This window comes from Microcebus murinus, chromosome 2 (assembly GCF_040939455.1).
Source record: "Microcebus murinus isolate Inina chromosome 2, M.murinus_Inina_mat1.0, whole genome shotgun sequence".
In the NCBI taxonomy this organism is placed as follows: Eukaryota; Metazoa; Chordata; class Mammalia; order Primates; family Cheirogaleidae; genus Microcebus; species Microcebus murinus.
Window position 1 is genome coordinate 25,587,232 of NC_134105.1, and position 23,384 is coordinate 25,610,615.

The 23,384-nt window shown below is 51.6% G+C and overlaps 2 protein-coding genes across 2 annotated transcripts in view; both read right to left on the reverse strand.

Moving 5' to 3' along the window:
* PSMB2 (proteasome 20S subunit beta 2) overlaps positions 1-23,384 on the reverse strand; it is a 195,437-nt gene that overhangs the window by 90,055 nt on the left and 81,998 nt on the right. The gene's annotated exons all lie outside the window — the stretch shown is intronic.
* C2H1orf216 (chromosome 2 C1orf216 homolog) lies at positions 12,396-17,097 on the reverse strand. The gene is made up of 2 exons (XM_020290494.2): positions 16,921-17,097; positions 12,396-14,855 (listed from the first exon to the last, which is right to left on the reverse strand). Exon 2 carries the CDS (start codon positions 14,848-14,850, stop codon positions 14,161-14,163), a length of 690 nt encoding a protein of 229 aa, XP_020146083.1. The 5' UTR covers positions 14,851-14,855; positions 16,921-17,097; the 3' UTR covers positions 12,396-14,160.

Below are 23,384 nucleotides of genomic sequence, written 5' to 3' on the forward strand. Positions count from 1 at the left end.
CACCCACTTTATAGCCAAATAACAGCAGTGAAAGTGACTGGAAAAATATTAAATACTATGAAGAGGCAAGATACTAGAAGATTCCATAAGGTAATTTGTTATTTCCAGATGAGCCTGAAAAATCTCCCATTTCCCTCCCCCTGCCTCAGTCTTCTCATCTGTTAGATGGTTACATATCCATTCTGACTTCTTCGTCCCAAAATGCACACATGCACAGGCATGCACACATGCATGCTCATGCACACGCGCCCACACACACACACACACACACATAAGCTAGAGGATCTCATTAGGAATTAAGGGAGTGTCTGAGTGTCTCATATAAAAAGTGTCATTATGGGGATCAAGACGGTGATTGTACCTGAGGCATGTGGTGGGGGGCATAGATGAAATCAGTTGAGAAGGGTCTGCTCCCATCTGGGTGATTCTAGGGGTGAGAATGAATTCGAGGGTGGGGTGGTTTGTGAGTCCTGGAAGGCTGTATGAGGATTTCACACACTCCAGGCACAAGAAGCAGAATAGGTAGCACCTTCTACCTGATCTGGTGGGGTGTGAGAATGGACAGTAGTGTGTCTGAGTGTGTATGTCCTCCCAGAAATGGAACCCACCTAAAGCAACTTCAGTGTACACACCTGCAAAATAGGACAATAGAGAAAATGCCTCATGGGGTGGTTGTGAGGGTGAAATGGGAAGGCCCCATATATGTTGGCCATACTTTGCTTGCCCATATCCCTTTGCTGCTCCTGTCTCCACCTATTCCCATCTGACTCCCCATCCTCAGTCCCCATTCCCATCTCATCTCCTTCCCACCCTGTCCTAGTGTGTCTGCATTCACAGCCATTCCATTTTTAGGAATGCCAAATACAGCCTTCGGGAATACTAGAGGCAAGACTTCTCATGGAAAATATTGCCAATCTTATTGGGTTTATTTGTTGTTTTATTTTTTTTTTATTTTTGTTTATTTATTTTTTTTGAGACAGGGTCCAGCTCTGCCACCCAGACTGGAATGCAGTGGCTGGATCATAGCTCACTGCAGCCTTCAACTCCTGGGCTCAAGCGATCCTCCTGCCTCAGCCCCCCAGGAGCTAGGACTACAGGTGTGTGCCACCACACCTGGCTAATTTCAACCTTGTTAATACAAGCAACTTTTGCTCTTCTTTTTTCTTAATTTGTTAATAATCACAAATAGAGACACTGTCTCTAAAACATTTTTAAATAAATAAATAAAATGTTTAAAATCCCAAATAATAAAAATTACCATTTCCCAGTAGCCTCCATCAAAATTAGTTGCAAAAGAATTCAAAAGTTTGATGCACTGTTTAGAACACAAATTGTCAGTTAATGAAATAAAAATGTTTACTTCTAGGAGCGGTAAAAAATAATATAAAGACAAATTCACAAAAAACAACACATTTGGCTGTAAAATATTTCGCAATTTACAAAGCAATTTCAAGAGCATTATTTATTTCATACTCACATCATTCGTATAAAGTAGATAGTACTTGCTTTTTTACCCCTTTCTAACAGACGATGAAGCTAAGCCTCGAAAAGATTGAATAAATTAATCTCTGGGTCACAAGGCCAGTGAGCTTGAATATAGATTCTGCAGTCTGTTTTCCAAGGGGTATGAGCAAGAAGAAGGGAATGAGTTGCTGGGACCAGGGATGGGGGAGATTCAAAGGTTGGATGGGGGCAGTGGTGACGACTGAGGATGGGAACAGCATGTTCAGGACAGGAAGGTAATGGAAATGAGATCAGTATGGGCATTTGGGCAGGAGGAATAAAGATGGTGAGAAAGGCAGGTACGGTGGAGTTTGAGATGGTGAGAACACAGGTTCTGCAGCCGGACTGCCTGAGTTTGAATCCTGGCTCTGCCACCTACCAAACATGAGAATTTAGGCAGGATGCTCAACACCCCTCGATTTCTTCATTCATAAAGTGGGGATCATAACAGTATCTACCTCCTAGGGTTATTTTGAGGATCAAATGAGTGAATCCATGTAAAGAACTAAGAACAGTGCCTGCCCTGGCACAAAGTAAATGTGATAGGTGTATGCTCTCTTTCCCTCTCCTTCCCCTCCCCTCCTTAGTCTTTGCCTCCTTCCTTTCTGGTATGGTTGCCATCGATGTTGTGGCTGGGGGGTGGTTTGGACTGCAACAGAGAAGGGAGTTGGGAAAGTTGGTGTTGAGAACGGCATGAGCATGAGCCGGCTGTGGGAACAGGCTGGGATGGACCCGAGACTTACATATGGGAAGGAAGGGGGCTGGGAGGAGATCTGGATGGGGCTGCAGAAGGTTAGGATGGCCTGGGACGGGGATGAACATGTGAGATGAGCATGCAGAGGACTGAGGATGCAGTGGGGCTGAGGATGGGCCAAGGTAGGGTGGATGCTGGATGAGAGATGGTGACGGGATGGAGGTGAGGTTAGGCACAGGGCAATCGTGAGAATGGAGTGAGGAGTCTGGGAGCACTGTGGCTTCTTGTGAGAATCTTCTGCCTTAGGTTAGACTATGGTTCCAGGACACAAACCCTTAGGGGAGCAATCCCTCACCCTCCCCTAACATTCCTCCCCAAACCCCGCCAGCATCTAGATATATACATATGCACCTGCATGTTCTGGACCCAGCCCACGTTGCTGGGATGCAGACTCCTGCCGAAACAAATTCAACTGGCAACAAGTAGACAGGGTCTTCCGAGGGAGTCTTGGTGGCTCCCATAATGAAGCCCAGTGAACCTAGCACAGAGCCCCTCTCTTCAGAGGAGCGGCTTCTGGGTTCCACACCCCTTCCTATCCCCAAGTACACCCAAACTATAAAGATCCTGGATGACCCGAATACAGAGGACTACCTGGCTCACAGAGAAGTGGGCTATTTTACTGATATTATACTGCCCACCACCCCAGGAAATGGTATGATGTCTGAGGTTCAGCTCATAAGAGCAAGCATTCATAACAGTTATACAATGAAAGTCCCTTTCCAGGTTGCAGTTGCTGGCTCAGAAAGAATGCTCTGTCTTTGGGACAGTTTGTTTTGTTTTGTTTTGTTTTGTTTTTTGAGACAGAGTCTCACTCTGTTCACCATGATAGCATGCAGTGGCACAATCATACCTCACTGCAGTCTTGAACTCCTGGGCTCATGTGATCCTCCTGCCTCAGCCTCCCAAGTAGCTGGGACAACAGGTGCTCACCGCCATCGCTGGCTAATTTTTTAAAATATTTCATAGAGATGAGGTCATATTATGTTGCCCAGGGTGGTCTCAAACACCTGGCCTCAAGCAATCCTCCTGCCTCAGCCTCCCAAAGTGCTGAGATAACAGGCATGAGCCACCATACCTGGCCAGTCCCCTGCTTCTGAAGCCCTCAGAGCCAGCGTCCCCAAGTGTTCCTGCCTCGACAGGGCAAGTCCCCTTAACATTTCCTACGATGTCTGTTTCCTCACCTACTCATACTCACCCTCCAGATCCATATAACCTCCTCTGTGAACTCCTCCCCGACAGGCCCTCATCTCCCTTATTCCTTTTGCCACCCCAAACACAGAATTAGTCCTTCCATTCTCTAGGTGTCCACAGCGACATGCTTCCCAAATGAGTCCCCTGAAACACTAAATATTTAAGATGATCCCTGAAAAAAGGGTTCCATGCTCAAACAAGTTTGAGAAACCTCCTGCATACACTGCTCACCCTCGTCCGGAACTCGCAACACAGACTGGCACAGCAGAGGCCCTGAGGGGTCCCGCAGTTGACATCGTTTAACCCAGAATTTCCCAAGCCCCTGTGATCACAGAGCTCTTTTACTTCATGCCTATTGGAACGTGCTTCAGAAAGTGCTTCTACTGCATTGCGGACAGACTTCTACCAGCTTATCACACGACACCATCATTACCCATGCCTCGGTCCCTGTCCCCTGATAGACTGCGAAGTCCTCTCTCGCTGGGACTGTATCTGAGTCCTCTGGGCCCCCAGTGCCTAGCAGAGGGTCTGGCACATGGTAATAAATATTTGTCAAATGCAGGAATTTCCTGTCTGTTACTAAGATAAGGATATGAAGAGCACCTCCGAGGCAGGAAGGTGGCTGGCAGTGCCAGGGACGGGGTGCCTGGTGACAGTGGTGGTGGGAACCCAGTGACACAGACATGCTTGCAGACTGTGGGGTTCGGGGCCCTCTGAGGATGTGGTCCATCCTGGGGAGTCTGGGACAGAGAGAGGTGGCCAGCAGCCTGGGGATTCGGGCACTTTGAGGCCTGAGCAGGGATTTTACAGACCCGGAGTGGCCTCCAGACCACAATGGTCCGAGGGAGCCCGAGGAGGGCAGGCTGCCAGCCCGGGAGGAGCGCCACTGTCCTGTGTGTGGCAGGCACAGTGTGGGCAGGGTCCGGCCGGCACACACCGCCTTCGGAGGGTCTGGCTTCCCTGAATCAGCCACTGCCCTGTAGCCCCCTGGACCCTGGGCTCTGGCAGATGGTTCTGTGAGGAACAGGCTAGCCAGCCAGCAATGTTTCATTCCTTTTCCTGAGAGGGAAAAACTCCACACAGGCTCTTGAGAACCGACTTCTTCGAAATATCCTCTTAGCTAGGCATCGACATAGAAATCTCTACTAGAAACATCTCAGGCCGTGAGCTCATGAAACCACTGCTCTAAAAATGCTGGTGAATCGCCTGGTGTCTTTGAAGATGATGACATAATGGTGAAATGACACTTAAAATAACACTCCACACAGGCTCTTTGTGGACTTGGGAAACACCAGACCCTGAGGAAGATTAGGCCAGAGGGGACGCAGGAACCAGAGAAAGCCTTACAAGCCAACCTGAGCAACTCAGCCACTGGGGAGCCTTGCAAAGGTTCTAAGTCGGAGGAGTGATGGGGACATACTTGTCTTTCAGAAGCTCACTCTAGAGCTCTGCAGCCTGGGACCAGGAGCCGTCCCAGTTGTCCAGATGCGAGACGACAGCGGTCTGAACCAAGCTGGCGGACGCTGGCGTGGAGAGGAGGACACGAACAGAAGCGCTGGTAGGCAGACGGAGAGGACTTAGTGACTGGCACCGAGTGAGGTGGGAGGGCCTGAGGCGCACCCACACCAGGCGACTTAGTGGCCTGAGTAGGTTTGTGGCTGGGGAGAAAATGAGCTTGGCTTCTGCCATGGCAAGTCTGAGGTGCTTGTGGGTCACCTGGGTGGAGCTGGCGGGGCAGATGGACACGCAGGCGCAGGCGGAAGGCCCTGCTGGAGACACAGGTTTGGGAGCCCCGAGCGTCTGTGAGAACTGAAGCCGGAGTGCAGAGATCCCAGGAGAAGTGCGCAGAGAGGAGGTCCCAGGACGGCCCAGGGGTGCACCAAGGTCTGGGGAGAGTGCCTCACCCCAAAGGCTGTCTCTGAATGATCTGAATGTTGGAGGGTAGGGCAGACTGGCTAGAGCAGGCCGAGAAGCACTTGGAACAACCCGGGTCCCCCCCAGCCCGCTAAACTAACTCGCACCCACTCATGTGTGCACAAATCCAGTCCCATGTCTGTGTCCTCACTTGCAGGCCCACGTCACCCCGCACCCCTCCGCCCTGCAGCCCTCTCTCCATCGCCACCCCCTCCTGGCAGACCCCGAGGTTAATCCTCCCCTCCCCCAGATTAGGGGCGCTGCCCTCTTTGTGCGTCCAAGTGCCCGAGGCAAAGCCCGGGCGGGTTCGCGGCCTTCCAGGCAGCTGAGGTGAGGAGGGCGCAGAGGGGCGGCCGGGGAGGAGACACAAAAGGGGGAGGGGACCCGGCTGCAGCTGTCCCGCGAGGCCCGGGACAAAGGGCCTGCTGGCGGGCCGGCCCGAGCCGTTTTCATGCTTGTTGGGATTAGGCGCAGGAAGCGGCGCTCGGAATGGTGCGGATCAGCAGTCTGGCGCGGCGCGGGGCGGCGCGTGGGGCGGGCTCGGCCCCACCCGGCCCCCGCTCTGTGCCCGGCCCCCGCTCTGTGCGCGGCCCCCGGGCCACTGGAGGCGCCGCCAGGCTCCGCGAGGCCGCCCTTTGTCTGCGCCTTTCGGGGGACGGGCCCCGCCCGGGACCGCTGAGCACCAGCTGAACGCCACGAGGTCGCTGCCTCGTCCCCGCACGGCACCGAGGGCTGGGGCTCCCCTCGCACCCCTCCCGCGCCCAGCCCCTCGCGCGGCTCCCGTCCCCCCGCCGAGCCCTCTTTCATCCCCAGTGAGGGGGCCCCGGGGGACCCAGCCTCTCCCCAGCTCGGCTCAGACACCTGAGACCTCAGCAGGATGACGCCCCCGTTCTCCCGCGCCACCGCCGGCCCCGCCCGCCCGGCATCTCCCCCAGACGAATCTCTTCTCAAATCCACTGGAGACAAATGAGAATGGAGCGATTAGGGGATCGACCGGTTCTGGGCCTAGAGGCTTGGGGGAGGAGCAGGGCGCCAGGGGATCTGGGTGAGGACAAGGTTAGGCTTCGGGAGCCTACAGGCCTGGAGAGGAGAGGCAGGCACATTTCGGGCAGTCTGGTGCCAGGGCTGGGGGAGTCTGGGGACAGGGGGCTGCCGGGACGTGGAAGCCTCCCCAGCCTGGGTGCAGTCCTGTTTCTGAGAAGGCTGGGGGGCGGGGAGGGAGCAGGCAAGTGCGTGCGTGTCCATGACACGCACGTGTCACGCACAAATGAGTGTGCATTTGTGAGTGGCCCTTGTGCAGGTGTGCGTGCTTGCATGCGTGTGGGGGCTGGTGCCTGCGCGTCTGCCGTGCCCGGTGGGCGTGGGCATGGTACACCTGTGTGCATCTTAGGTCTGGCTCAGATCCCAGAACATCGTCTCATGCTCCTCTTCTCACCACCAGCACCCACGAAACTCATGGGTCTGGGAGTCAAGGCCCTTTATCAATGCTTTTAAATACTCAGCACAACTGCCCAGCTGCATCTCCTGCCTCTGATGGCCTTCTTGTCCTCTCCTGAACGGCTGGCATTTGGGAAAACGTCCTATGTGCCAGGCTCGGGTCTAAGCCCTTCACATGTGTTAAAATCATATAACTTTTGCAGAACCCTACAAGAGAAGTACTACTGTCACCCTCATTTTACAGTTGAGAAAAGTGAGGCACAACCAGTACTAGGAGGAGCCAAGACATCTGAGTGCAGCCCGCATTTGCAATCATTGTCCTCTGTTGCCTCAGCTTCTACTGGTTCTCTAGGCTCTTCTTCCTCCAGGAACCCTTTCCTGACCAGGGCTCACATACCTCACCCCCTTCTGTTCTTGTCACCTGTTCATACTGTGAGTAGGAGGCACTAACACTGAGTTTGGGAGGAGGCTGGAAGGAAACAGAGGCAAGAAGATAGGTCATAGGCTGCCACCAGGGGGCATTCCATCCCCTTAGAGCTCTAAAATGCCAGACCCTTTAAAGGGTAGGAGATTCACCCACGGGTGGAGAAAGATTTTGCACACAGAATTTAGAACAGGGGTCCTCAAACTACGGCTGGTGGGCCACATGCGGCCCACCGAGGACATTTATCTGGCCTGCTGGGTGTTTTTGCAGCCGCTGCCCGTCCTGCTTAGCAGCTGACTCGTCCTGGGCCCACAGTGCACAAGTGTGGAATGTGCGCTGCACTCTCCAACAGCCCTCTGACAGTCTGAGGGACAGTGAACTGGTCCCCTGTTTAAAAAGTTTGAGGACCCCTGATTTAGGATATACTGAAGTAAAAGTTTATTTGCTTTCTAGAGAGAGAAAGAGAGAGAGGTGGAAATAGAGAGGGAGAGAGAAGGAAAATGGCATAGCAAGAAGGAAGGTGGAAAGTGCTGGCCACTGAGAAGTGGGAAAGTAGTTTTAAAGGGTAAAAATGGCTTTCCCCCCCCTCTGCTTCAGCAGACTGATAACAGAAGCAGTGGTGAAGCCATTGCAGGTGTTATTTTTTTTCTTTTCTCTGTGAGGGGGCTTATCTGAATCCTTGGAATCTGGTCCTGGGAGGAATTGAGGCAGAGAATTCACACCCATACTGTCCCTTAGGGCCCTTCAAGGCTGAGAAAAGGAAACTCTTAGAGATAAAGAGTTAGCCCACAGATGTTTTAATTAAACAAAACAAAGGTGGTAGTGAGAGTTTTCTCTTTAAAGGGGCAGTTATGTGTTGTGACTTTATTCCTCTTACTATTCGATAGTTTGTTCTCCTCTGTTAGGTAAGTTATTAGTAAGGCCACCTTTTAACCCCCGCTGGGAAGCCCACCTACCATATTCTGCAGGCTTATCTGCCCAATTCTTTACACTTTTCCTCAGTTCCCAGTTCATTTCCCGCACCCAACCTTTAACCGCATCTCCTCTGATCATACTTGATGGGCCGACATAGTTGGGGTCCCTGGAGAGAATGTTCTTAATGGACCCAGCCTCACACTGCCCTCCTGCCAGTCCCTTTCATGCTCCAGTCCTATACCTGCAGCTTGCTCAGACCTCTGCTCTGCCCTGCCCCTCCTGGTCTCCTACTGAGCAAGACTTACGTAGCTCCCAAAACCTGGGTTAGACGTCCTTGCTCCTAGTCATGTGATTTCATTCTGGTGGGAGGAGTAAGGGGGTGGAGGCGGCTGACTGGCCAAACCCCTGCCAAGTACATGAACCCTCCCTATTCTGCCCACTGTCCCAGGGACTAAGGAATCCCCACCCCAGTGACTTTAAAACCTCCCAGGTATAGCTGTCTCTGGCTGAGACCTGCACAGAAGGCCAGTCCTGACTTCCCCTCTCCTAGGCTTGGAGTGGCTTGTGCACTTGGCTTTTGGATGCAAGTCTCATCTGCCTGTGCCGAACAGAGCTGCTGAAAGACAGGGGCAGGCTCCTCAGGGCCTATGCTGAGGAGGCGCTAAATCTTCTTAATGCATAAAGAGTGTCTTCAGGTCCATTTTCTCATTCAATCCTTACAAGTGCCACAGCCGAAGAAACTAAGTTTAGAGAGTCTAGACCAGGTCTGCCCATGGGAGGTACAGCAGTAGCCTTGGCACTTCCCCTGGTTAGGACTAGTGGCCAGGGGACCTGATGGGGAACCACAGTTCTTGGCTGGGTTGGCTCAGCCAGTGGAGCCCTGCCTGTTTCCCTGCCCCAACTCTGACACCCTGGCTGTGGCTCTGACTCTCTGCTTTTGCCAGTCTTCTTCCCAAACCTGCCACCACCCAGTGGCCAGGTCTCTCCCTGGACCCTCAGTGACTAGCAGAGTTTCTTTAAACATACAGTACACCACAGTGCTTCCTTGGTCTGGCCTTCATATTTTTCTCAGCTCAGAGATCTCTTTTATGAAAAGGAATATTAGCCAGCTTTATTTTTTAACAGCCTTTTTTTTAAAAAAAGATGACTTTCAGATTTTAGATTCAAATTCCTTACAGGGCCAGGCTTGGTGGCTCATGCCTGTAATCCTAGCACTTTGGGAGGCTGAGGAGGGAGGGTCACTTGAGCCCAGGAGTTTGAGACCAGCCTAGACAATATCAAACCACTCCTCCCATCTCTACAAAAAAATTAAAAAATTAGCTGGGCATGGTGGTGCATGCCTGTAGTCCCAGCTTCTTGGGAGACTGAGGCAGGAGGACCTCTTGAGCCCAGGAGTTTGAGGTTGCTGTGAGCTATGATGATACCATTGCACTCTAGCCTGGGTAACAGAGCAAGAACCTGTCTCAAAAAAAAAAAAATTCCTTAAGGAAAATTTTGTTTTTCTATGAAAAAGTTAATTGTGCATCACAAAAATACTATTTATTATAATAATCACAACTCTCATTAATGTTATTTTCTATGTGTCAGGGACAGTTCTAAGTCTTTTACATATCACATAATCACTTAATCCTTCCCAAAACCCTAGGAGGTAGTTATTATTATTGTCCCCATTTTAAGATAAAGAAACTGAAGCTCAGAGAAGTTAACTGTCTTGCCTAAGGTCACACAAATGGAAAACGATGGAGCCAAGGTCCTAATCCAGAGTGTCTGTAACTTAACCAGCAGTTGTGCTCAGAAGAGCCTTTGCACATTTAGAAAAGAGACACTCCCGAAAATTCGCCCTCTGGTGCTCTGAGGGCTTGACACTGTCTCATTGTTAGAAATTGCCTCTCAAATTTAGCTGTAGCCCTTTGCCAAAACAGCTCTTAATAAGCAGAATTTGTTAAAAGTGGTTCAATTTTGTCACTATTTAAGTGTCAAGTATAGACATGATAAGAATTATTAATGTCCTGGGTCACTGCCTGTTTCAATGAGAAGTATACTTTGTTATTTTTAGAGATAGGTTTCTCACTATGTTGCCCAGGCTGGACTGCAATGGCTTTCCATGAGCGAGATCATGGTGTACTGTAGCCCGAATTTCCAGCCTCAAGCAATCCTCCCGCCTCAGCCTCGCAAGTAGCTGGGACTAGGGGGGCCAGCCACCACGCCTGGCAAGAAGTATACTTTATAAGGCTTAAAATATGTTTGCCTTATTGGAAGGGACAAAAGGGGCCATGAGATTTCTCTGAAATGTTTCCATTTTTATAAGTAGAATTATTTGTATAAAAATTAATCTATAAAACATGCCTTTATTTAAGCAATCAAGTTATACCCTCGGCGGTAGGCAGCCTCTAAGATGGCCTCCTGGTACTTACAGCCTGTGTAATATCTTCCCCTTAAGTAACTTGCTTCTAACTGTAGAAAATGGCAAGACACTTGGATTAGGTTGCAGAAAATTGTGACTTCTGTCTTGCTAGCACTCTACTGTTTCTTGGTTTGCATACTTTGAAGACGCAAGCTGCCATGTTGGAAATGCCCACATGGCAAGGAACTGAAGGTGGTCTCCAGCCAACATCCTGGGAAGCACTGAATGCCACCAACCAAGACCACACACCCAGGACTGACACCTTGCTTAAGAGACTGTGATGCACAGGACCCAGCTAAGCTATGCTCAGATTCCTGACCTACAGATGGTGACATAATAAATAGGTATTGTTTTAAACTATGAAATTTTAGAGTACTTTGTTATGCAGCAGTAGCTAACTACTATACCTTTTTTTTGAGACAGAGTCTCACTTTGTTGCCCAGGCTAGAGTGAGTGCTGTGGTGTCAGCCTAGCTCACAGCAGCCTCAGTCTCTTGGCCTCAAGAGATCCTCCTGCCTCAGCCTCCCGAGTAGCTGGGACTACAGGCATGTGCCACCATGCCCAGCTAATTATATATATATATATAATATATATATATATATATATATATATTTAGTTGGTCAATTAATTTCTATTTTTTTTAGTAGAGACGCGGCCTCGCTCTTGCTCAGGCTGGTCTTTAACTCCTGACCTTGAGCGATTCGCCCGCCTCAGACTTCCAGAGTGCTAGGATTATAGGCGTGAGCCACCACGCCCAGCCTACTATACCTTTATAGAAATAATGAATTTGGGGGAGGAGAGGCCAGGACAACTACAGTGACAATTGGACATAGGAGGGGTAGGGGCTCGAGCCAGGGCCAGGGCCAACAGCAGCCCTGGATCTGGGAAGTCTCAGACTTAGAAACTTGAGAGCCCTGCTTGGTACAGAAAACAAAAGAAAAAGTAATGAATTTTTGAGAAATTAACAAATCAGGCCAGGCGCAGTGGCTGACCTATCATCCTAGCACTCTGGGAGGCCGAGCCGGGAGGACTGCTTGAGCTCAGGGGCTCAAGGCCAGCCTGAGCCAGAGCGAGACTTGTCTCTACTAAAAATAGAAAAATTAGCTAGGCACCATGGTGCACACCTGTAGTCCCAGCTACTTGGGAGGCTGAGGCAGGATCGTTTAAGCCCAGGAGTTTAAGGTTGCAGTGACCTATGATGATGCTACTGCACTCTACCCAGGGTAGAACAAGACTCTGTCTCAAAAAAAAAAAAAAAAAAAGAAATTAATAAATCATATAAAGTAATATAAAATAGAAGATACACTCCAAATTGGCATCAACAAATATCTTAATTCACATACATACAGTTGGCCCTCTGTATCTATGGATTCGACATCCTCAAATTCAACCATGAATCACATATATTGTACTTTGGTATCCAGCAGGGGGCCTAGAACCAATCCTCTCAAATACCGAGAGACAAGTGAATATTTTAACTACATCTATATCAAAACCAGCTAAGGACCCCAGCTCAGTTTTTCACAGTCAGGGAGCCCTCCAGGAAAAGGTGACTCCAGGGGACAGTTGAGTATAAGACAGAGTGTGTGTATGGTATGTATATCACAATTTATTCAGGCCCAAAGGTGACTTAGGACAAGGACAATCCCTTATGTGGCTATCAGTGCAGAGGCCAAGTCTTTCCCGACGGACTGGGTGCCACCCCCCCCCCATCGGATTGCCAGGCCTGTGAGTCTGAATTCCTCCTCCCCAGTGTCTTCCCCTAGAGCTACTCCAGCTCCCAGTCCAGGACTCCGCTCAAAAGGGGAGCTCAGAGGGTGTGGAAAAGAGGCTACCAGACAACAGGCAGAAGAGAAACACATACTCAAGAAATTTAATTCTCTGCCCCAGTTTATTCATCCTGGGTCGTCCCAGAGGCCAGGTTCACACTCAACATGCAAGAGGTACAGACACAAGTTCCAGGGCCCATGCTTCAGCCCCGCTCCCTCTACCTTCCACCCACCCGTCAGGGAGGAAACTTTTTAGCGATAGACAGGAAGAGCCCCCACATTTTGCAGATAGGGACACTGAGGGCCAAAGGCAGCATCGGTGACTTCCGTGCCACTGTTCACCCAACAGGACTTTGCATTCTTTTGGCTCCCAGGGGCAAGGCAGAGGGCTTGGCTATCTTAGTCGTTGGTTCTCCCTGAGACACACCCACTTTCCAACTCAGCCCGTGCAGGAGCCTGGCAATCTCTGCTTCAAGGCAGTGCAGTGGAAGAAGTGGCTTTGACCAGCATCCTAAGAACTTCTAGAAGCTGGGCTGACAACACTGCCCCCTTCCTACCCTGGAAAGCCGAGCTCTGGCTCCTCTTGACAGTCTGATTTCAGAGAGGTGGACTAAATCAATTTGACCTCCAATGTCGCTAGAGCCAGAGAGGCACAGCAAGGTAGAGGCACAGAGAGGGAAGTGAGATTTTCCCCAACAGCCTGTCTATTACTTGGAAGCTAATAAACACACGTTTCTTTTCCTCAGAAGCTTAAATCAATATGGTTTTCAACCCAGTGGAGAGGTATGGTTTGTTTGGGAACTGGCATTTGAGAATTCCCATCCTCCTGTTCTTCACAGGGTTGTGCCACTGTCATCTCCCCCACACTCATCTCCTGTATGCCCAAAGGCAGAATTCAAGAGAGACAGTCCCCTATCTCCTTCTCTGTATCTACCCCCACCCCCGCCATCATCTCTATCACCACCCCCAGTTCCCCTCCCTGATACCAATTCTCCACCAACTGCCCTGACATAATTACAGCCAGGCAAAAATGCCATGGCAGGCCAGGGCAGCCACTAAACCTCTTACAGCAAAGCCAACATCAGAGACAATAGCCTTAGCATAGCAAGGTCTGGGTTAGGTGAGGGGAAGGGAGAGGAGAAGCAGCTTGGGAAATCCCAGGAGAAATGGATCAGCTACAACCCTCCTATAAATGACAGCAGGCTAGCCCTCTCTCCAGGAAGCAGCAGGACACAGTGGAGAAAAAAGGCTGGGGTAAGCCATGGGTAACATAGGGTGTGGGTGGATGCCCCATAGGTGCAACTGGATATATACTGGCACACACCTGTTCAATGGTCTGCCTGCAAATGCACATGCTCCTAAAGCACTTCCCATGCTTGCACCTGCACACAAACACCCCTACACACAGGCCTGCACAAGGTCTCACTCACATACACTGAACACAAGCCCGCACACTCAAACTTACTCAAATGCACACACATCCTTGGCATATACATCCTCACTCATGCACATATACACACACAGCTGGGTACCCGTCCACACACATATATACACACAAATTTACTCTTACAAACATGATACACACATGTATGTTCACTCTTACACACTCACACATAGGTCTGCTTATAAGTTAGCTTGTGTGTACACATGTGCACACACAGCACACTTAAGCTCATTTACACATGCTTAATCACATATGCCTACACATACCTGCCTATATGTTAGCACATACACACTCTTATGCTTACCTGCACTCATGCCAGCAAACAATCATGTACTTACTGTGCACAACCACACACATGCCTGCAAATATACACACATAGCCTTGCACACTTGTGGAGGCACATGCCTAGCCCTGGTCCTGCCGCCTGGATGGTGCTGCCCTCTGCTGGAGACAGCGGATAAGCTCCTTTCGGTTGTCTAGGATAGTGTCGAAGCTCTCTTGCAGCCGTGCCTGCTGGTCAACCAACTGGTGCTGCAGGCCCCGGATCCACTGGAGCAGTGCCAGGCGACGGTACATCACCAAGTGCACGTGGTGCTTCTCCTTCTCCCGCTCTTTGTAGCGCTCCTGCGCCTGCAGCTGCTGCACAGCCTGGGCCACCGAGGGCAGAAGGGGATCAGGGGGGCCAGGGCCTCGAGGGGTCCCACAGGCAGGCTCAGGACTGCTGCCAGGGCTGTCGATGCTCAGGGAGCTGCTGGCATAGCCGTTGTCTTCCAGAGGGGAGCAGACAGTGCCAGCACCACCCATCTTCTCAGGCTCAGCCCCAGGAATCTCTGCCCCCTCTGGGGGGCTGCGGACCCCTTCCTCGGGCAGTCCAGGGGCCTGGAAGGCCTGGTTGTCAGAGGACGATTCAGAGGAACTCCTTATCAGGATAGGTTCCACTTTGCCTGGCATCCCATGCCAATTCTCATTGGCATCCTTGGCACTTGCCATGAAGTTGGAGTTGCTGTCTGCTTGGAGCTCGGGCTGACATACTCCAGGGGGCGGGCCTGCCAGGAACTGGCCCCCCTCAGCCAGCCCTGGCTGGATGGCGAACATCTGGTCTGCAAAGGGGAAGCAGAAGGATGAGTCATAGCAGGACAGGGTAGGGTGCCTGAAGTCACGGCCACCTAGCTGCAGGGACGAGGCAGCAAGCAAGAGCCTGGCCGTTCCCCATCAGTCCCTTTCCCTTGACTCTGGTAATACTTCCCTTCATGGTTTTCCTCCTCCCTCTCTGCCTATGGGTTCTCAGCCTCCTGCAGAGGTTCTTCCTCAGCCTTCAAAGGCAGGCTGTCTTCTCATTCTGTGCATTTCTCCCCAGATGACCTCATTCTCTGCTGTAGCTTCAAGAATCATCATATGTTGGTGACTCTCAGATCTGTCTCCAATCCAGTTCCAACGGTTATCCAACCCTGAAACCAACCCTAGGCTCCTTGAAGTCTACACGTCCAAACCAGCTCAACTCCAGCATCCTCAGTAAAATGGCTCTGCCCTCCAGTCACTCCAGCCAGAGCCAGAGAGCATCCTGGAATCCTCACTCTTCCTCCTTCCCCCATCTAATTGGTCACCAAATTCTGGCAATTCTTCGCCTTCACTTACACTTGGGTCAGGCCATCTCTGACCTGGATTACCGCCCCAGCCTTTTTGCTGATCTCTCTGCCTCCAGTTAAAGATGTACACCGCACTGGTCACAGCTCCGAGTGCCCTCCCCAAACTCCTGCTAAACCTCTACATGGCCTACAAGGCCCTGCTTGATCTGGCCCCTGCTCACCCCTCCACGCTTTCCTCTCGCCTCTCTGCCCCCCATCACACCAACCCGCTCAGAGATCTGAAAACACGCCACTGTGTTTCACCCTCCTCACACTTTTCCTTTGGCCTGTAATATCCACCCTCTCCTCTCCCCTCCCCTCCAAGCGCCTCCCTTCTCCACCCTGCAAGTTTCTTTTTGGACTTCAGAACCCAGCTCTAACATCCCCACCTCTCTGAAGCCTCCCTGATACTCTCCCCACAAATACACAGACGCAGTTAACGATGCCTTCCTCTGGGCCCCCAGAGCGCTGAGTACTCACTGGCTTATCCAAGCCTGTGTCCTGTCCCTGGCATACATAGCTGATGGTCAGTAAATTTCTACTGAACTGGCATTTGTTGTTTAACAGTGTTGTAACAGAAGTTTATAATCTGGCTCCCTGACCAGACTTGGAAGTCCCGCATATGTCCTCTGTCACATCCCCAGGAGCCAGCACAGAGCCTAGCTGCAGCACATGCAGGCACTTGCTGAGTGAACGTGACCGGGACTGCAGTGGACTTCCCTGCTCAGGAAGATGGAGCCAGGGTAGCAGGAAGCTACTGCTCACTGCTCAGGGCTGGAAGAGCTGGGTTCAGTTCACCTCCTGCCCAAGGGAGCCCCCTTCCCGGACTGACAAGCGTCACTCCTGAGCTTGCCCCCTTCCCTCCAGGCCCCCTGGAACGTGTCTACTATCTTGTGTCCCAGGCCCCAGCTTGCTCCAACCTGAAGCCCTGCAGGGAAGGCATGCCACACCACTCTTCTTTCCCCAATAACCAGCTTCTACCAAAAGTAGGGTTTGGATTGACAAGAGGTTTCTACTAACCACACATTACTACTAGGATTAGAAAAATTGGGGACCATGAAGCGTGGGGGATACTGTAAGTGGAGCGGGCACTAGGACCCTCCCCACCCCCAGCAGCGGGCAGAAGTCCTGGAGGGTGTGGTGTGGGAACAGCTTTGTGACCTGCGTACCCCCATCCCTCTCAGCAAGGCTTGTGGGAAGGTGCTTGGAGATCTCCCCTTGCCCCAATTTTTCCTTTTTCCTAAACTGGGGCGGGGCCACGAAGAAGGCTGGGATGGGGCGGGGGGGGGGTGGCATAGGGCTCAAGGGTTCTCAGAGCTGCTGAAATGGGAACCCAGACACCCCAAGATGCGGGCGGGGTAGCTGTGTAAGACTGGGGGAGATGGCCTCCTTTCCTGGCTGTGCAGGGCAGGGAGACCACCCCCAGGAGACAGAGGGCAGAGGGCGTCCTCCCCTAATCTTCGCTAAGGAGGCAGCTAGCGGGGGCTGTGACCCCCCTCCCGCGGCTGGGCCCCAAGCCCTCCCCTCGGCCCAGACTCACGGCCTAGAGGCGCCCGCTCCGGCGCGGCTGGCTCCGCTTCCGCCAGTCCGGGTTCGGGAACCGCCACTGCGGGCCGGGGGTGGGGTCCCCGGCCTGGGCGTCCCGGGCCGGCGTGGTGCAGGGCTCCCGGGCGGCGCCCAGCCCCAGGCCCGGACTGCGGAGTCCGGCGGCGGCTGCGCGGCGGGGCGGGGCGGCGCGGGCGGCCCACGTGGGCCGGTTCGGGTTTTCCGCCGGGCCGCGCCGGGACCGCCTCCCCGTCCCCGCCGCGGCCTCTGGCTGCCGTGACGCCGGCCTTCCAGGCCCGCTGCCGCCTCCCGCCTTCTCTCTCCAGCGTGCGCGGGGCCCTCGGATCGGCCCACCTCCCCGCACACACAGTGACAGGCCGAGATGAAAGTCTGGTCGGGCACCACCTTTGGGCTTTAAGCGCCTCTATGCGGTCCCCATCACAGGGACAGCCCTAAGGCTGCAGCCTCTCCAGCCTCATCCCGCTCCTCTCTGCAGCTGGGCCTCGCGCTCCCTTCCTCCTTCCCCTCCGCCTAAATCCTCTTGCCCTCTCGATGCTCTGATGCTCGTATTTCAGATCTCTGAGACACCCTCTCTGACACCCTAGACCACATTAGTTCCCCCTTTTATATTTAGGGCTAGGGCACTTTAGTTCCTTTCCATCATAACATTTATCACAATTCGGAATTATATATCTATTTTGTGTTTACTTAATTAAAGTCACATAATGAAAACTACGTTGTAAGACAAGAAAGAAAACGCGGCCTGGGGCAGGACTCGGGGCCAACGTCCAGCACCCGGGACAGTGGTGCTGTCCTCGCGGGACAGAGGACCCCACCCGCGCCTGCGCACGGGGCGCCTGTGCCTTCGCCGGGGTGAGGAGGAGCAACGTGGTAAGAGAGGGTTTGGACGTCCAAACTCCAGTGGATTCTTCTCAGAGTTCTACTTTACTGAGCCCCGACTCCTCGCTCCCTGCCTCTTTGGGGACATGAGTAAAGGCTGGGGACCCAGTCTGCAATCAAAGAAAACGGAGCACAGTAATTGCTCACTCTGATGATGTGAGGCATCCTCTTCCCTGTCCCAACTTGAGTCCAACTCACCATTCTGCAACCTGGAGACTAAACAGCAAATAAAATCACAAATCCTATATACAAAAATAAGGGAAATAGAAAAGAAAATTTTATGATTATGACAACTCCTATTTTAAGAGGGAAAAAGATATAAAAAGGAAAAGGCAGAAATAACTCCAACTTTGCATCCTCTTCTAGTTAAGAAAATACAGGTGGAGACCTCAGCCCCATTTCCACATCAGGTTCTGTGACCTAACTAATCTTCCCCCTTCCTGTATCCCCTGCAAGTTCCCCTGCAGCCAGGGTTTTTCCTCTTAGAAGGTGACCCAAATCCTCACTCCTAAAGGCTCTGAGCATTGGTGGTCTAGGGTTATGCAGTTCTCGCCATACCGTAGAGCCATAAAGTCACCTAATTGTTTGGTCTGCCCACAGCAGCCCTCCCCTGCCTCTCCTTTGGGGTCTCTCCCAGCTCTAACTACAGGGGTGAAATGAGAGCCTGGGATAGGAACCCCACTCTAGGTGAGCCAGTCAGAGTCCTTCTCTGGGACTTTCTGAAATGCAATTAAAGGAAGACAAAGCAGGAAGCTGTGAGCCTAGGGCAGCAACAATCATATTCCCCGCCAAGCAAAGGAAGTCCGTATGGAGTAGGAGAAAATGATGCTGACACACAGCAGCTGAGATGAAAGACAGAAGTCCTGATAATGTTCCAGTCCCTGTTTCCCGAGGCTTTATAGTTTTGTATGCCTTCCAACGAGGCCCTTATTTTGCCAGGCCTAACCTGAGAAGAATTTCTTCCACTAATAATCAAAAGAATCCTGATTGGCCAGGTGCGGTGGCTCACGCCTATAATCCTAGCACTCTGGGAGGCCAAGGCGGGAGGATTGCCCGAGGTCAGGAGTTCAAAACCAGCCTGAGCAAGAGCAAGACCCCCGTCTCTACTATAAAAATAGAAAGAAATTAATTGGCCAAGTAATATATATATAGAAAAAATTAGCCAGGCATGGTGGCACATGCCTGTAGTCCCAGCTACACGGGAGGCTGAGGCAGCAGGATTGCTTGAGCCCAGGAGATTGAGGTTGCTGTGAGCTAGGCTGATGCCATGGCACTCACTCTAGCCTGGGCAACAAAGTGAGACTCTGTCTCAAAAAAAAAAAAAAAAAAGAATCCTGATTAACACAATAGCACAAGGTGGTGACCCAGGGCTCCCCTGGGTTCTACTACGTACCTCTCACCGCTCAGTAAGTAGTATTAACTCCATTTCCTCTTGTCCCTCTTTCTTCTATTCCTCTATTGCTATGAGGGGGCTGAAATGCCTGAAATCCAATGGAATCATCTTTGTGTTTTCTGGTTAGAAACATTCCTCCCAAGATACTAAAACCTTCTCACCTGAAGCACCTAGAACCTCAAAGACAGGAAGCAAACTCTTAGAGAGTCCTCAGGTGCAATCACATAAGATGCCACACCCACCACTACCTCCTCCTAGGTATTCTGGCTACAAAAGACAAAGAATTATATACATTGATTTAAAGCCTATATTATGCTCTGCAGGGCAGCACCCCAGCCTGGCATAGCTGAGTCATCAATTCCATTGTCCTATAAAATTAGTTGCTTCTAAATAACCTAATACCTGATAAGTCAAGTGAATTCCAAAGGCATCAGACTGTAGCCTCTTTTCTTAGCCAAGGGCAATGTTGTGGGGAATACTGTAGTGCCGGTATAATTAATACAGCCAGTGCTCAGACAGTGGTCCTGACCACTCTGTAATTTTCAGAGCTAGGAGCCTGGAGAACAAAAAGCCCCAGGAAGGCAGAGGTGTCCATGCCCGCATGAAGACAGAAACACAGCCGTAGAGATGTCTGTTATTCACTCACCCAGAAGCTTTTCCAGTCAGGACTCCAGGGAGTCAATCGCCCCAAGTGAAAGGGTATCTGTGGCTGTGTCCACCCACCCACATATATGCCAGGGACTTGATCAGCAGGAACACAGAAATCAGAGGCAAGGAGACAAGGGAAGATAAAAGGAATTTCTACTCCAAGAAATAGGATAGGCATAAGGTCTCTTCCCACGTAGATACTTTCTCAATGCCAATATTAACAGGAAGAAAGGGGTGGGTAGGACGAAGATGTTTCAGCCTCAAAGACCTTGCCCCTTTTCATCCACTCATTCACATGCAGCACACAGTTGTAAACACAGTGCTTGCCTTGTGCCGGCTATTGTGATGGGAACCAAGACCAAAATCAGAACTGGCCATGGTCTTGGGAGGCTCCCTGCTTAGAAAGGGAAACAAACAGAAAAGAGTGAGGTACACAATGTGATGTGCCCTGCAACAGAGCCAGGAGGCAACAGTAATGAGCGCAAAAGAGGATAAGGAAAAGCATCAGAGAGGTGATATTTGAGCCAGGCCTTGCTCACCAAGAGAAAGCAGGGGAAGGCATAGTAGAGTGAATATTCATAGTGAGTTCAGGAAACACAGAGTGGGCCAGTGTGGCTGGAGCTTGTGGGTAAATGGAGGTAAGATGAGGCAGGAGGAAAAAGTTGGCCCAGTTGTGAAAGGTATTGACCACCATGCCAAGGAGCTTGGGTTTCACCCTGTGGCCAGCAGGGGAGTAACTGAGGAAGCCCTCAAAGGTTCTACATCAGAGCAAAGCACAGTCCTGGATGACATACAAACTACATGGCTAACTTGCTTTCTTCTCTTTTCTTGAGCTCACATCACCTGTTAACTTACCCCCATGGCTTTGGAAACTTAGGCAAATCAAATCGTTTTAGCCTTTTGGGGCTAAATAAAGATAATATGCCTTGAAAAGTGTTCAATAACATTATAGTGGTGAACATTGTTACTTGGGCTCCCAAGACCAGGCACAGCCCCAGCGGACCCCTGACATCCCAGAGAGCCCTTAGGGCAAACTAGAAGGAAAATTATTCCCCAGAATTGACTCATCTTGGGAAAGGAAGACCTAGGAAGCTGGTGACCTAGTTGTTTTGTTCATCCATTTCTCCTGTCTCTTAAAGGTAAAGTGCCTTTCTAGGCTGGCAACAAACTACTGTGTGATCACCTTAAGTAAAACACAGCCATTCCTCACCCTCCATTTTGGCTGCTTGCTCAGCTGTAAAATGAGGGAGAGGCACATCCAATCAGAAATTTTAAAGCCTTTTTTTTTAAAGCCTTGGAATCCTTGTTTCTTCAACAAAATCTTTCAGTACACCCAGTTTAAGATCTTCTCTCTTCTCCTGAACCTTCCACTATCAATGGCTCCTGAGAGGGCTCCCAGGAAGCTTTCGAATCTCAGTGGGGCACAGTTTCAAACACACTGTACCGGATGAACCTAGGAAATGAATTCCCCACCCTGCAAGGGGAAAAAGAGACAGAGGTGCGTTTTGGGGCTGCTGGAAGAATGAAAGATGGTGTAGACACTCCAGTACATCCAAATGGTAAATGGCCTCTCCAAACCCTCTTCCACCAGGAGACCAGAAAGCCAAATCCAAGGTCCCAAGGCTGTTGAGCATCCACAGAGGGAGGAAGCTAGATGGAGAAGCTGAAGTGAAGGCGGGGTGAGAGGAGGGGTGCCGGTTCCACCCCCTTCCTAGCAGCTGCCTCCATGGGCTGCATAATCCCCATGCCCTCTCCCCAACCCCACCCTGGGCCGCCCACCTCTGCTCCACCGGCCCATTCATCAGTAGGAGGGCACGAATCAGCACAGCCTTTCAGGGCCTGACAGTTCCTTTCTGGGTGCCCCCCACATGTAACCACTTAACCCCCAGCACAAAGGGCCCGGCTGAATGGGCCTGGAGCCGGTGGCTCGTGCGGAGGGGGCGGACTCAATAGGATTTGGGGAGCTGGGTGTATAAACCGCTCTGCTCCAGCAGCCCTCAATGGGGGAGCTGGAGTCGGGGCATGTGCCGAGGGGAGGAGCTCGGCAGCTGCATCCCGCCCCTGAACAATGATTTATTCATTCCCCTGGCACGCAGAGAGCAAATGGGCTGGGGGAACGTGGCCCCACAAATCGCCCGCAGCCTCAGCTGATTCCCAGGGCGATCGATCGCTGCAGTTCGAGGGTCCCCTCCCACTCATAAGGTGTCGCCTGAAGCTTGCCCTGGCTCTTCCCTGTAAGGGAGCAGCCTGCAGTTCAAGCAGGCGTCGTTCTTTGAATTGGTTGCACCCAGTCTCAGTCTCGCTCTCTCTGAAAGCTCCCTGGTCAGGTTTTTCCTTACACCCATTTCACAGCGGGAGAAACTGATGCAGACAAAAAGGCGGGTGGCCTGCCCCATGACTGCCCCCAGAGGCAGGGCCGAGAGAGCAGAGGGCAGCTGGGGACCTTAGTCTAGAAATATCGGACAGCTAATAATGCGATGAAGGTTTGCCGGATAAGTGGTTAACGGCTGCTAACAAGAGGAACCGCTGTCCTCCCTCCTACCCCCAGTCCTTTCTGTAGCCACATCTGGCTCCAGTTCCCAGAAAAATCTTTGGGAAAACTTTGGGGATTAGGGGACAGAATGAAGACAAGTAAGCAAAGATGCTAAAGCCTGCAGGGTGGGCGGGGGATGTCAAGAAGCTAAACTGTGACAAGGATAAATCTGTGCTTGCCCTCTTGAGTCCATACCTCATGCCACGAGCGCCACAGCACACACACAAAATCATCATAAATAAAACTCAAAATCAATAATGTTCGCAGAACAGGGAGGGCCAGAATGAAGTGACTATCCTCAGACTGGCCTCTGGGCCCCCTGGCCCCAAGCTCGTAATTACCTTGTCACACAGAAAACAAATCTATTGTTGGTGGTAAGTGTGAGAGGTGGGGGATCCCAGGCCAGGAGGTTGCCCTGCTGGGGAGGGGGGCGCAGTGGGAAGACCCATTGGCCGTCAGTGCTGGCAGTTTGGAAATTTGAGACTGACAAAACTAAGGCCTATACAGGTTCAGAAAGTTTCCCTTCCTCAGGAGGGTGGACACACTAAAGGAGGAGACCCTGCCTAATACTGGTGGTGGGCAGCGAGAGGGGGACCCACTCCCTGGGAGCCCCAGGAGGGCAGGATGCTAGGATGCTGCTGCCCTCTGGTGGGCGTGAAGAGATGGCATCCACACCGCCCACTCTGGCAACAAATTGTGAAGGAGTCTGTCCTTTCCTGTCCTAAAGCCTTGGCCACCAGGACGAGCACACTCACAGGTTAAATCCCCTAGGAAGCTGACTCTGAGACAGTTTAGTGTGCAGGATGTTTATTAAGAAGTTCCCTTAGCATGAATGGTAGGATGGGAAAGAGCAGGGGTGGGTGGACGAAGCAGCTGAGCTTCAGTACAGACCTGTGACAGCCTCAGCCCACCCCACTGGGATCTTTGAAGATAGAACAGTCTTTTAGAGTTGTCCTGAAACAAGCTGAGACAGCCAGGCCTTTAT

Excerpts from the sequence above, each read along its gene's own strand:
- C2H1orf216 (XM_020290494.2), bottom strand. The coding sequence starts at position 14,850 with ATGTTCGCCATCCAGCCAGGGCTGGCTGAGGGGGGCCAGTTCCTGGCA.